This window comes from Vulpes lagopus, chromosome 12, assembly GCF_018345385.1.
Source record: "Vulpes lagopus strain Blue_001 chromosome 12, ASM1834538v1, whole genome shotgun sequence".
In the NCBI taxonomy this organism is placed as follows: domain Eukaryota; kingdom Metazoa; phylum Chordata; class Mammalia; order Carnivora; family Canidae; genus Vulpes; species Vulpes lagopus.
Window position 1 is genome coordinate 18,916,981 of NC_054835.1, and position 14,449 is coordinate 18,931,429.

Consider the following 14,449-nt stretch of genomic DNA (forward strand, 5'->3'; position numbering starts at 1 on the left):
TTATCTAAAGTTTTTTTGTAAAGAACTTTCATCATGGTAATGCATAAAAAGGACCAAACCTACCTAATGCCCTTTCTGCATCAATTGAGATAATCGTGGTTTTTCTCACTTAAAATGTAAAAACATATTAGTAGATTTTCTGTAGGTGAAACATCTTTGAATCCCTGGGACAAACTCCACTTGATCATAATATTGTTAGTAAAAAAAAAATCATCACACCCTATATCTAAAAATTTTAGGGTGATAACTTGAATTGTTAATATTTATCAAGTGTTTAGAATGTCAGATACTATTCTAAAGTGAGTTACTGGTTGAGGCAGGTTTCATATTCAGTCTGTCTGAAAACTGTAGCATACAACTCCTGGGACACCGTCAACATGCTGTGCCCTGTGGTGAGCCTGAGACTGCCACCACAGCCTGCACTCTTCATCACTACAGACCAAAGAAATATAAACAGAGTATATATCTGGTGTGGGGTGCTGAGCTAAGAACTATGCCCTTTGCAGAATAGTCATGATGTACAGAACTACACAAGCTATAGTGTATATACTAGACTTGGGACCAAATTTAGAGAGTGGGAAGGGGAAAAGTAGAGTCTGACTCATGGCTTTAAGTAAAGAGCTTCAAGGGTCTGCTAACTTCTAGAGAGAAGTGTTGTATAAAGATCAACTAGCAAATGTAGATGAAAACCTGAATTTCCATACTGGGGGAAAACTGGAACCAAGTAATACGCTAAGTTCATTTACATTCAATTATATATGGTAGATGTAATTTACTCTATACAAATCTACCTGGCTTAGTGTTCAAAGACCATGAACATCTGACTCAGGAGACAATTTCTAGCATTGATTAAAAGCATCTAAAGATAAGACTTTAAAGTCTTGTGCAAACTGTATCTATATCTAGACTTTGAGGGAAAAATGGTTGGCTAATTTGTTTCCACTCCACCAGTCTTCTCTTCAAACCAAAATATTACAATAGCAAGGCTAGCCAGGTCTACCCCTAACTTTTACTGTGGTGCTCTCTTAAGACCATCACTAAATTTAACGATAAGCAAAATAAATTCAAAGAGGCATTACTGTTAAGAGTCCGATTCACGTAAAAATGTATAGGAAAAAATTCTGTTTAACATCTTAACCTATTTTTAACTAGTCAAATAAATATAGGACTTTAAATTTTCCTTTCTTCCCTCCTTTGTTTTAGTTAATAATATGATACTATTATTTTTTATTTAATTGAAAGTTCTAGGTTTTTATGACTAATAGATTTTTAAAATTTCTAGTAGGAAAAGGACTCACTGCCAAGAATATTCAAAGGAGAGCATAGTTACCTTTGGTGTAGTATGTTACATTTTTGAGCTGTTCTAGAAGGCAGGCAGGAAATCCTTAGGAAGCCTTGCTCTCTCGGTTGTAGTTTAGCAGCTCTGACACAAAGGATTAATTAGCTGGCAACCATTATCAATAGTTAAATTCCTCTAGAGATGGAAGGGTGGCACCAGGGTATGTGATCTTAATCACATTTCATTACTGGCTACCTTTAGCCAGGAAAGATTTACTGACCTAAGATCAGTAAAAGAGGAAAGTTATTTTGCTAGTTACAAGGACACATTTACAATGAAGTATTGATAAATTACTTTAATATTCCTGATAATGGCCAAAAAATAGAACATAACAGATCTTTTGAGTTCTCTCCATTAATACAGAACCTTCCTCTAGGTTAAGACTTACTGTGTGCTGTTCTAAGAGAGCTGGGGCCTCAAATTATTTCATAGTTTATAAACTAAATGCAACAGAAGGAGGTAACTGGCAGGGGGTTATTTAAAATATCAGCATGTACATCTCTATTTTTCTAGTTTGGGCTGGTTTTAGAAGAGAACACACTCTACCTATACAGTATGAAAACGGAAGCTCTGGAGTCACACTGGAATTACAGAGAAAAGGGGAAGAAGACAAGGCCTCACCTAAATGTCTGGCTGGTAATTTGAGAACAGTGTCAAATTTGGTCTGTCATTTGGCCATTGAGATCAATCAGATCATCTAAATGCCTAATTTAAAAAAAAAACAAGACAGAGCCCAAGAAAATCAGTTGCTGAGTCTTCCTGTTCAATCTTTCTCTTTTCTGTTTCAGTTTGTTGTTTTTAGGAAAACTATTTCCCTTGTTTTACTCTTCACATCATTAAGCTGTTCTGTCCAAAAGAGATTAGGAAAAGTGCTTCTAAAATATGCTGCTAAACCAACAAGTAGAGATAAAAGCCATCTTGTCTTTCTCTGGTTACAAGCAATACTGTTCAGTGTAAATCTGGCTATCTCACTTCATACTTCTTTTCTATGAGCATTCACATCTGATTCTGTGTTAGTGGCAAGAATGCAACAGAAACAGCTTCATATTCTGAGAAACCAAGTGTTGGCTCAGTATTTAGAAAAGGCATTTTGATATACACGGCACTGAAGTGAAAGCTCCATCCCCAGTAACTTTTCCTAGACACATCAAAAACCAGGAGACAAAAAGCCAGGAGTCATTTCTTAGCAGCTGTGCTACAGAAGTATTTACTTTCTCCCACAGCACTGGGAATGATGATATTTTATTTGGTTTGACAAGTATCTAACATTTTATTTATGACCATGACATAAAAACTAAATAAAACCTGTCAGTAATGTTTTTATTTAAAAAGTCTCAAGTCATTCTGTTGGAAGAGAAGTCCTGCCCAGGTGGTTACCAGTTTCAAGCCCCGCCCTCTCATTTACCTGTTTATGAGGGCCCCTGAGTATGTGCGCCTTAGCGCCTTCACAAGCTGTCCTCATTGCTTCCAGCGATGGTGTGCCCAAAAGATCCGTAATCAAATCCAGCTGCAAGGAAACATGAAACACAGACAGATAGTAAGAGCTCGTAGAAACCACTTTCCATCACTCTTACATCACCACCCTTGGAGATGAGGACCAAAAGTGGGAGGAAAAACAAGCCCTTAAGGCGAGTTACCATGAACTGGTAGAAGCCCCTACTTTCACTTTGCAGACTTAAAGAAGCCAGGAAAATGTTTTTATTAGGAATCCACATGACAGAAATAAAATACACTCTGGCAAGCAGGGCATTCTAAGGCTACAGTAACTCAGGAGTCTGTATCTACCTGGCCTGGGTCTTGATTAGACAGTATCTGTGATCCTTGAAGAGGTGAACTGCTCTTTTGCTCATGGTTACCGACTGTTGTTTTCAAACGTTAATGAATTGATTCTCATGCTTCAGATGGATTTAGGCTCATCAAGGGGCTAATCCATAAACCAAGCAGCTGTGACTTAGTAAATAGTCTGAACATTCACATCTGAAATGAAAGCTAAGCAATTGATGTTTGGGCCAGGACACATTTACATTCTAGTTATGCTAGAAATCTCTTACACTGGTAGAAAATGGCAGTCCTTAGGAATATTGACACTGCATAAGACCACATTTAGTCAGCTGAGCACGACAGAAAACGGTTTTCTCATGAGTCTTGGTAGGTAGGAAGCCACCTTCACAATTTTCTGTGGTGTGAAAACTGCTCTAACTTCATAACCTATTTAGCAGTAACATGTCATTTGGATTCCTCCAGGATGGAAAATTCTTACCTACAGAATACTTCTTTTCCTCGTACTGGGATTGCCAGATACAAAGTACTATTTTCTGCACTTAATCAAAACTATGAAGTTTAGATAAGGATCCCTGTCCTCCAGGATAATGGATGATCAAGTAGCTTGTTTTCCAAAGAAGATCTCATACAAAGCTTTTTGGGGCAAGTGTGTTGGTGATACTTTTGGACTTCTAACAACTACCCTCAAGGCAGAAGAAAATGACTGGCTCATGAAAACCAATGGAAACATTCAGAAAATTGTCTAAAATGGGTAAGATCCATGAGTGAGAAACATTTTTGTGAAGTCTGCTAGGAACTATAGTTCCTAGGGTTTTTATTTCTCAAAGATACAGAAAAAAATGCTACAGAAATAACTACTTCCATTTAGAAGTTATAGATTCTTTTAGCACTTTAGATCCTTGATTTCTCATCCTAAAATATACTGATGATAGAAAGATATGCATTCTCTGTCAGTAGCTACATCAGACTGGCAAGCTCAGACTTATGTATGCATTTCTCTAGAAAATAAGATATCTGAATCCTATGCCAGTTGCTTCATACTTTATTTATTTATTTTTTTTAAGATTTGTTTATTTAAGAGAGAGCGACTGAGAGCGAGGCTGGGGCAGAGGGAGAAGGAGAGGGAGAATCTTAAGCAGACTCCCTGCTAAGCAAGGAGGCTGATGTAGGTAGGGCTGATCTCAGGACCTGAGTTCATAACCTGAGCCAAATCAAGACAGATACTCAATTGACTGAGCCATCCAGGCATCCTGAAAAACCCCTTAACTTTTATTTAAACTTTTCTGTATGGCAGCTTCTTGTGTCCAGACATGATGGGTCTTATAGGTAAGTCCATTAAAATCTACTTTCTAAAGAAACTGAATAGTAAAGTGGATACTGCTAATAGTACCCAACACTGGGGCAGCCCCGGTGGCCCAGTGGTTTAGCGCCGCCTTCAGCCTGGGGTGTGATCCTGGAGACCCGGGATCCAGTCTCACGTTGGGCTCCCTGCAGAGCCTGCTTCTCCCTCTGCCTGTCTCTCTCTCTCTCTGTCATGAATAAATAAAATCTTAAAAAAAAATAGTACCCAACATTAAAATTATATATAATTTTTTGTCACTAAGATAAATTTTTAAGATGTAAACTTGATAAAAATAGAGTATAGCAGAGAAATAATTTCAAATGCTGATCATAGGAATACAGTTTCTAATGTACCAATTAATTCTTTGTAGATGAATATAAAAGAAATAATTCCATTTTGGGTCAAGTACATGAATTATTTACAAAGGTACACAGTAATCAGGGTGATCTTTTAAAATGTAATCAAATCTTAACACTTCCTTGGTTAAAACCTTCATACAGCTTTCCATTATACTTTGGACAGAATAAAATCCAAAGTCTGCATCTGGTCACCATGCGCGTGTGCACTCTCTCTCTGATCTTGTCTCTTACAATCTCCCCCTTGATCATGCCATCCCTCCAAAGGCCACACCTGCTCTTGCCTCAGAGGCTTACTTATGTTGGTTGTCCCTTTTCCTGAAACATACCAAGTATCTCGCTCCTTCGTTTCACTTGAGTCACTCCTTACATATCGTCCTCTCAGAGAATCCTTTAGCACTGCTCTCTTCAATCATCATTCCCTATCCCTAACCTGGTTCAATTTTTCTTCACAGAATTTATCACTATTTGGATTTATATTTACTTGTGTACATATTTATTTTGTCTTATGTGAAAGTTTCACAAAGGCAGGAACTTTGTCTTCGTCACCACTGCATCCCTAGCATCCTGGCATATCACCACTATCACAGTTACTGATATTTGCTGAGTGCTTACTATGTGCCAGGCCTCATTTTCGTCTTTATTACTTCATTTGATCTGCACAATCCTCAAAATGGTTTAATTTGTTTAAGAATTAATAGATAGTAAGTGGCAGAGCTAGGATTTGAATCTACGAATTTGATTCTGCAGCCTGAGCACACTGTTACATTATTCTCATGCAAACACTATTGTTAAGATTTATGGATAAAAAAAAAAATACTTAGAAATTATCCCAAGAAAATATGTGGGGTAATGAATTAGCTCTTCGGGCAGATAAAGCATCATGAATGGTTTCCTAAAGCTACATTTTAATAAGCTTCTAATGTTCTCTGCTATATTTAAATATGTTAGCCCAAAAATAAAGGTTAGAAATGTTCCTAAATGTTCAGATTTAAGGAAATCAACACTCAAAATTTATGTCCAAAGCACAAAGTACATTAAGCAATCAAATACATTTTCAAGCCTGACCCATTCAGTCAGAAAGAACAGAGGCCCTCTAACTATGAAAGATGACACCTGTGCAAATTGTTACAGCAGAGTCGGCTGCTATGCATCAGTGCATGTAATAAAGTCAACACCCCCTCTAATAGGTTCGTAAGTTACCAAATGAATCTCTCTGTAATCTTCAACTTCCTAACTTTCTGAATTTTAAGTGAACCTCAATTTGCTGAAAGCAATTTAGACAGTACAACGAATAAGCCCAAGACATGTGTGCAAGACGTTTTTTCCTTTAAAGCTATAATAGAATTGAAAGTTATGAGAGCCTAAAGTAAAATCATACCTGCTGAATGGGACTTTGTGCCTGAAACAGTATTCTTCGTCCTAGTAGTTCTGCAAAGATACATCCGACAGACCAGATGTCAATAGCATTGCTGTAATGACGACTGCCCATCAGGATTTCTGGAGCCCGATAATACTGAGTAACAACTTCCTGAGTCATATGACGGGATTCATCTAATTCCTCCACTCTGGCCAATCCAAAATCACAAATCTAAATAGAAAAGATTATCAAAATATTGTTATAGAGACAAATATATTTACAAATGTAAAGTAAAACAAAATAAGCAAAAAATCAAAATCTTGATATATCTCTGAACTTCAAAAAGTTTTCAATGACACAGGTAGAGTATATTTGTGTCAATATATAATTTGATCTTATTTGCGTAAGAGGGATAAAAATCTAAAACTTCCTTATTTTTATACAAAATGATGTATCTTAATAATATTCTTCTGACCTTTAATCTGTTTTCAATTGATAACTAAACCAAAAAGACAGCTCAATGCATATTTCTAGGTTTAATGTAGAAACCAAACTAACTATTTTCAAGGCTTATCGAGAAAGGTAGTATAAGGAAATAAAAATGGGGCCTATATTGAAGACCTCTTGAGCTATGTTCACTGTCTTTATGGGAAACATAATAAAATTTCCTTAAATCTATGGGTTTCAAACTGAATCCTAAACTTCACATGTTCCTCTCTATTTAAAATACTATTCACAAATGTGTATGTTAAAATGTAGCACACTGTAGAATACCAATGCTACTAGGTTCATTCATTTCTTCATGGTGTAAATGTTTAACTGAATGCCTCTTATGTTCTGCACAGTATGTTAGAACCTGGTAACACAACAGTAAATGAGAAAGATTGGTTAATTTATATGCAGACACAGGAATAAATCTTTTCTTGTTATTTCTGTTCAACTGAAAAGTATGCTGAGGTTGCAAGGTGAGCTGTTAGTAGACAGCAGCGGCACAACCACCAGCAACTTCTGCTTATTTTCAGGAATTAAGATTTTCTTAATACTGGGCTACCAAAACAAAAGGTGGGAACACTGGGGTTAAGATAAGAGAGCAATGGCTTTCTAAGCCCCAGCACTCTCAGTGATTAATTTCATGAGTCAATATTATAAATAATGAAATAACATTGTTTTCTAAATTGAAGTCCTAGCATAAGATTTTATTTGAAAAAAGGGTCTGACAACTTAAAAAATCTTTGAAAGCCATCCTAAAAAGAAAAAAAAAAAAAGCCCTATAAGTTGCTTAGCAAATTCTCCCAAAGGCTAGTGTTCAAACAACACGTATTTTAAAACTCTCTTCCATGGGCCTGACATTTTATGATACCTTTTAAAACAAAATAAAACCAGAGAACTTAAATCCATTTTCCTATATCTTTCTTCTGTTTATAGTAAAAAAACAAAAAACAAACAAACAAACAAAAACCAACCACCCACCGGACAGAAAATGTTTTCTGTTCTAAAGCAAGTCCTTTGTTTTTAAAAACATCAGTCTGTCTGGATTCATTTTTGGCAATTTATCTGGAAGAGAAGCTAAACCCAAAGTAAGAAGCTGATATGATCAGATAACCAAAAAGATAATGAGATATCTAACAAAATTAACCATTTTGTGCTTAATAGGAAACAAAATATATTCACAATATGAAAGGATACTAATTTTAAAAAATGTTGTATCATAATTGTTTTCGATGGATTTGTACATTTGAGAAGAAAGAATTAGTGTCTGTAGGTTGGCACTCCATTCTGGGTTTTAAAAGTAGGCTGCTAAGACAAGTCAAAGGAGTGGACACAATTTCAATTTATCCTGAGCTGTGTATTATTTATTCATAAATGACATTTTTCTCTAGTTACTCATTTGTATAACTATAAGTTACAATGCCATAACAGACAATTTGAAAACACAAACTTCAAGTAGATAATGGCATCAAGCATGACGGGTTCTAAATAAAATGCTTTGTGAAGTTCTCCAACCAAAAACCAAAATAAGAAGAAACTGACTTAAACTGCACATAAAGCTGATTTGGTCTGAACAGAATAAAGAACTCCTAAGGTTTTTAATTTTTTAAAAATTAAAATGAATGTTATGCAGATAGGTTGTTGCTCTCTTTAAAAAGTGGAAAGGTAGCGCGGAAATGAATTCAATGACCTATAGAAGGAGTATTTACTTTAGTGGATACTGGGAACAATTAATTTCTCTGTGGAAAGAGAGTGAACTACAACATTAGTTGTTTTCAGGGAAAATATGAAAGATAGTTTTATTTTTACTTAAAAAATTTTTTTTTTTGATTTTATTTATTTATTCATGAGACACCAAGAGACAGAGGCAGAGACACAGGCAGAGGGAGAAGTAGGCTCCACACAGGGAGCCTGATGTGGGACTCCATTCCAGGACTCCGGGGATCATGCCCTGAATCGAAGGCAGACGCTCAACCGCTGGGCCACCCAGGCATCCCATGAAAGGTAGTTTTTAAAAAAATATCTTTCTAGGGTTAAATCAGGAACAGTTCTTCAAGGCTATAATGGAGAATTTTTTTCACAGTATAACATACCAGCTTTTTTTTTTTTTTAATTTTTATTTATTTATGATAGTCACAGAGAGAGAGAGAGAGAGAGAGAGACAGAGACACAGGCAGAGGGAGAAGCAGGCTCCATGCACCGGGAGCCTGACGTGGGACTCGATCCCGGGTCTCCAGGAACGCGCCCTGGGCCAAAGGCAGGCGCTAAACTGCTGGGCCACCCAGGGATCCCACATACCAGCTTTTAAAGAAAATTTGCCCAGAGTTTAAAGAAAGCATTTAAAATACAAAATGATCTTATTTATATACTTGCTTTTAATATTTAGCTTAACTGCCATCAAGCTAAGTAACAATGACAGCTTGATAACTTATAAAGCAGGCAACATCTAAAACCCAGTTTTCTTGGGGTGCCTGGGTGGCACAGTTGGTTAAGCATCCAACTCTCAACTGAGATCAGTTCAGGACATGATCTCAGGGTTGTGAGACTGAACTCTGTGTCATGCTCTGTGCTCAGCATGGAGTCTGCTTGGAACTCTCTCTGTCTGCCCCTCACCACTGTGCACTCTCTTTCTCTCAAATAAATCTTTATTTATTTAAACATAAACATCAATAAACTTTATTTATTAAAACAGAATAAACACCAATTTTTTTCAAATACATCAGTTGGAACGTTAAGAATATTTACAATAGACTGAAGCACCATGTAATACTGCAGCCACTCATATAAAATAAATGGAAATTTAAATTTGCTTACACAGAAATGACAAAGCCCTAGGGCAGCCCTTATCTCTAATTTCTTTGATGGGGAAAATATGGTGGGCCTCTCACTAGGAGTTCCACGAAAACATCTATAAATGCACATATGTGGATTTTGTGATTTGTGTGCCACTCTAACAAAAAACAATGAGCAGGGGTTTGGGTGGGTGGGTGGAAATACTAAGGGAAAGTAAAAATTGAAATTGATGGCTTTGAGATTTTGTAATTAAATCCTGTAATTCCTCTTCAGAGGGAGTAGAAGGATTGGCCACTATATATTGTCAAATACATCTGACGCTTTTCTGGCTATTTTCACTTTTAAGTGTTTCTACTTTGCTATCTCAGTCACACAGGGTATAAAAATGTTAGCTGTGTAAAAATATAGACAATCTTGGGGTGCCTGGGTGGCGCAGGATCTTAAGTGTCTGCCTTACATTTCACGTCATGATCCCAGGGTTGGGATAGAGCCCTGTGGAGCAGGAAGCCTGCATCTCCCACTTCTCCCTCACACTTCTTGTGCGCTCTCAAATAAATAAATAAAATCTAAAAAAACCCCAAACAAACAAACAAACAAACAACCCCCAAACACACACAACAGGGATGCCTGGGTGGCTCAGTGGTTGAGCATCTGCCTTTGGCTCGGGTCGTGATCCTGGGGTCCTGGGATCAAGTCCTGCATCAGGCTCCCTGTGAGAAGCCTGCTTCTCCCTCTGCCTATGTCTCTGCCTCTCTGTGTCTCTCATTAATAAATAAAATCTTAAAAAAAAAAAACAAACCAAAAGCAACAACACACACACAACAAACCACAACACAGATGGTGTTAAAATTCATACTTCATTCTCATATAGATAACTTATTGGTCTTTCAGTATATCTTTTGATATATACTTCCTTTAGCAATGGATCAATCAAAAAAGAAATCACCTTCTCTACCTTCTTTCTGGTCACATCATAATTCCAATTTCAGTGTGTCTAAAACATGCAAACTATCATGAAGAAACCATGAGTCAAGACTACAAATTGGCTACTATGGCCATGACTAGCAATTTTGCTAGAGAAAACTCGGTTCTTTAATTTTTGGTAAAGTGATGAAAATAAATTTAACTCTTTCACAAAAACACCTTGTTCTTAAAACTGACTTGGCATTCTAAATTTTTCCCAGATATTTGAATAAACTGAAAACTACCTTTAGAACACAGTTGCTGTTCACAAGGAGATTCCCTGGCTTAATGTCTCGATGTAAAATGCCAGCTGAATGGAGATATTTCAAACCTGAAATAACAAATGGATTTAATTTCAGACATTTAATTCTTTTCAGTCAACCAATGATTTGGGGGAAACAAGAGAAACAGAGAATATAGGATATAAGATTATTCTCTAAATAACAGCATAATAACCATTATGAAAAGCTTGACTTAGTCCCACCTCGAAAAACTGTAATTTTGCAACAGTAAGATAAGTGTCATCAAAGGTTTGCACAACCTATAAATAATGCCTGTAACTCAAAAGATGAATTAGGTTTAAATATAGATAAGCTTTTCAGGAACTGGAATTAAAGTTGATCATACCAATATCCTTGAATGGCTCATAAATGTGGGTGGCTACTGGAGCTCTGCTATGGGTACTCTCAACCTGTGATTCTGGGCATGCTCCAACAAAAATAATTCTCATTACCCGATAGGGAGCCCTTCCCAAGGCAGATTTTCATAGATAAGACTAAATTCAGCAACCTGCACAGGGTTGTCAGTAGTATTCACCACCCCTGAGATACAAGAGAGTAATCAGTGCCTTTAAAATATTTTTGACATCTTAAAAGACTGAGTTTTAGCACTGGTAGAAAAAGGCTACAGCTTCAAGGCTGAGTCTTTTGAATAAAACACAGCAAATCATATATATATTGTTACAGTGTAAAAAAATATTCAATATCCAGCATCTTCATTCTGTCCCCCACCACAGAATATCAACAAATCAATGGAAGGTGAACATCCTAGTTTTAATATTGTGTGTTTTCATTCTGTTGGCAGATGCTTTTTAACCTCTATAAAGAATAACTGAATCCTATGAATCTTGGTGTGGGAGTGGAGCAGGGAGAGTATTTTACTAGATAAGAAAGCTGTTTCAGCTTTAAACAATTCTCCATTTGTAACGGTAAAATGATGGCCAGAAGAAGCTCCAGCAATGTCGGCTCAAACTGCCTCTCTATCAAGTCTCTTTAATGAACCAGTCTGGAGAATTATTTAGCTGGATGTTTCTCAATCTCCTCAATACTTTGGCTTTAAGAGTCATTTTCTTTTTCTAGAGTTGGACTCAGGTATACCAACCAGCCAACATTTTGCCCACACTTGAAGAATAAATGTCATCAATAGGGAACACAGTTACTTTTCAATGGAGTCACCTGATGCCAGCCATATATTTTTACTAAAAGCTGCTTACTAGAAACTTTGTGACAGACCACAGGGTTCCACAAACTATCCTGCTTATTTACCTCCCTAGATTAACCTACTTAATGGAGTAATGAATTAGAGCTCTCTCTTCTATCAGTGAAAATAAGAACCATTTGGACACCTTAAAAACCTCTTAACATCAAATAAATATTCCTTGGTCAAAAGAGAAAAGTCTTTAGGGAAGAAGAAAGCCTTGAAAGGTCAGATTAAAGTTCAAATGAAAAGTAAAACATTTCACTTATACAGTGACACCACCTTTTTCTTCACAAAGAAAAGCTTACCTCGCAAAATCTGATAAAGAAAAACTTTGACATGATCTGAGCTGAGTGGTTGAGGAGAGACGATAATTTTATGTAGGTCACTCTGCATCAATTCTGTGACAACATATCTTGAGGTTTTAAGTTAAGGAGAGTTTCGAGAATTCAGCCCCCAATACCCTCAAAGTAGGCACTAGGTCTAAAGGATAACTTCCATTCTTAGAGCTGGAAAAAGCTTAGGGAAAGGAAGTTTCTAGACAGTATGACATAAGTGAAAATTCCAGCCCTTACAAGATAAAAAATCGCCAAAATTAAAGAATTTACCATTTAAAAGTTAACAGAAATAAATTAAGTGACTTCTCTATAATTAGCATTATTAAAGAAAAATAAGGGTAAATATTTTTGAAATTAAATGTTTAATTCTAGGGTAGTTAACATACAGTGTTCAGTTTCAGGTGTACAATACACTGATTACAATACAGTGATTCAACAATTCTATACAGTATTCAGTGTTCATCATGATAGATGCACTCTTAATCCCCTTCATCTATTTCACCCACCCTCCCCCATCACTTCTCCTCTGGTAACTGTTCTCTATAGTTAAGAGTCTGTGTTTTTCCTTTGTTTTGTTTCTTAAATTCCATGTACGAGTGAAATCATGGTATTCGTCTTTCTCCAACTTATTCATCTTTCTCCAACTGAGTTATTTTGCTTAGCATTATATTCCCTAGATCCATCCATGGTTGTTGCAAATGGCAAGATTTCATTCTTTTTATATTCCATTGTGTATATATGTACCACATCTTTATCCATTCATCTATCAATAGGTACTTGGGCTGCTTCCGTAATTTGGATATTGTAAATAATGCTGCAATAAACATAGGGGTGCATATATCTCTTTTGAATTAGTGTTTTTGTATTTTGGGGGTAAATACCCAGTAGTGAGATACTAGATCCAAGGCAGTTCTATTTTTAACTTTTTGAGGAACCTCCAAACTGTTTCCAGAGTGGCTGCACCAGTTTGCATTCCCACCAAGAAGGTAACAGAGTTCCTTTCTCTACACATCAACACTTGTTATTTCTTGTTTTTTATTTTAGCCATTCTGACATGTGAGTTGATATTGCATTGTAGTTTTGATTTATATTTCCCTGATGACAAGTGATGTTGAGAATCTTTTCATGTGTCTGTTGGCCATCTGTATGTCTTCTTTGGAGGAATGTCTGTTTATGTCTTCTGCTCATTTTTAATTGAATTATTTGTTTTTTGGATGTTCAGTTGCATAAGTTCTTTATATTTATTGAATATTAATCCTGAATTGGATATGTCATCGGGAAATATCTTCTCAAAAAGGATAAACATTTTAAATGACAGCCAGACCAGGAAGAACGTGAAGACCTAATAGTCTCAGGGTCTATTCAGACATGTTACTGGAGCATCCTTTGAATCCAAGCAAGAGAGGGTTGGTGGTCTCACACTAAGCCACCATGGCACCAATGAAAAGTATGACAACCTACCCATCAACTATGGGGTTTAAGTTACTTTATAAAGAACAGTACTCCTAGAAATGTGCAAAATGATTAGTTCAAACCCAAGTCTATCTACCATCTTAATTCTTTTTTTAACTTTTTCTTTTTTTACATTTATCCTTCCCTTATTAAGTTTTAAGATTCCTAGGCTTTGTACTTTTATACACTCAGGGTTTTGTTCATATAACACATGGAGATGATCAAAGGCCGGAGCCTAGGGAGCAATGAGATGTGGAATTCAGAACTCTTAAGAAGGTAACTCTTTTGCTATACCTAGAATAGGGCAAAATCATGCCTTACCCTGCCCACAAAGGACTCATTACAAGTTTGGGTGAATTTTGTGATTTAAATTTAACCTTCCTTAAAACAAGGGGAGAGTACTCTTAACTTTACAAGATGTCCACCAGGCTTCAAACTCTTTTTTTTTTTTTTTTGGCTTCAAACTCTTTTGACACCTTGTGAAAGTTAGTTTCATGTTCTGAGTTAAAACACTAAAACTCCCCTAGCCCTGTACAACTGAAAGCAGGGAAAGGCAAAGCAACAAAGCAGAGATGTTATTGGGCTGCAGGGTTATTCTCCTTTCTTACACAGTTCTTCTGATCCTAACTTTCTTCTTCCAGAATGATATCATGGAATCTTTTGAAAGGACAACTCATCTGACAGCCTATAAAACACCTCTTACATCAGTATTGTCCCATAGCTAATCCTAGAAGATAGGCCATCGTAGGGGCAGCTGTA

General features: G+C 36.5%; 1 protein-coding gene across 1 annotated transcript in view; it reads right to left on the reverse strand.

Annotated features, from left to right (window-relative positions):
- NLK (nemo like kinase) overlaps positions 1 to 14,449 on the reverse strand; it is a 158,525-nt gene that overhangs the window by 17,204 nt on the left and 126,872 nt on the right. Inside the window, exons 4-7 of the mRNA XM_041724931.1 lie at positions 12,209 to 12,315; positions 10,670 to 10,755; positions 6,201 to 6,410; positions 2,745 to 2,846 (exon numbers count right to left, since the gene is read on the reverse strand). Coding sequence (XP_041580865.1) covers positions 2,745 to 2,846; positions 6,201 to 6,410; positions 10,670 to 10,755; positions 12,209 to 12,315 — 505 coding nt within the window. The remainder of the gene's footprint in view (positions 1 to 2,744; positions 2,847 to 6,200; positions 6,411 to 10,669; positions 10,756 to 12,208; positions 12,316 to 14,449) is intronic.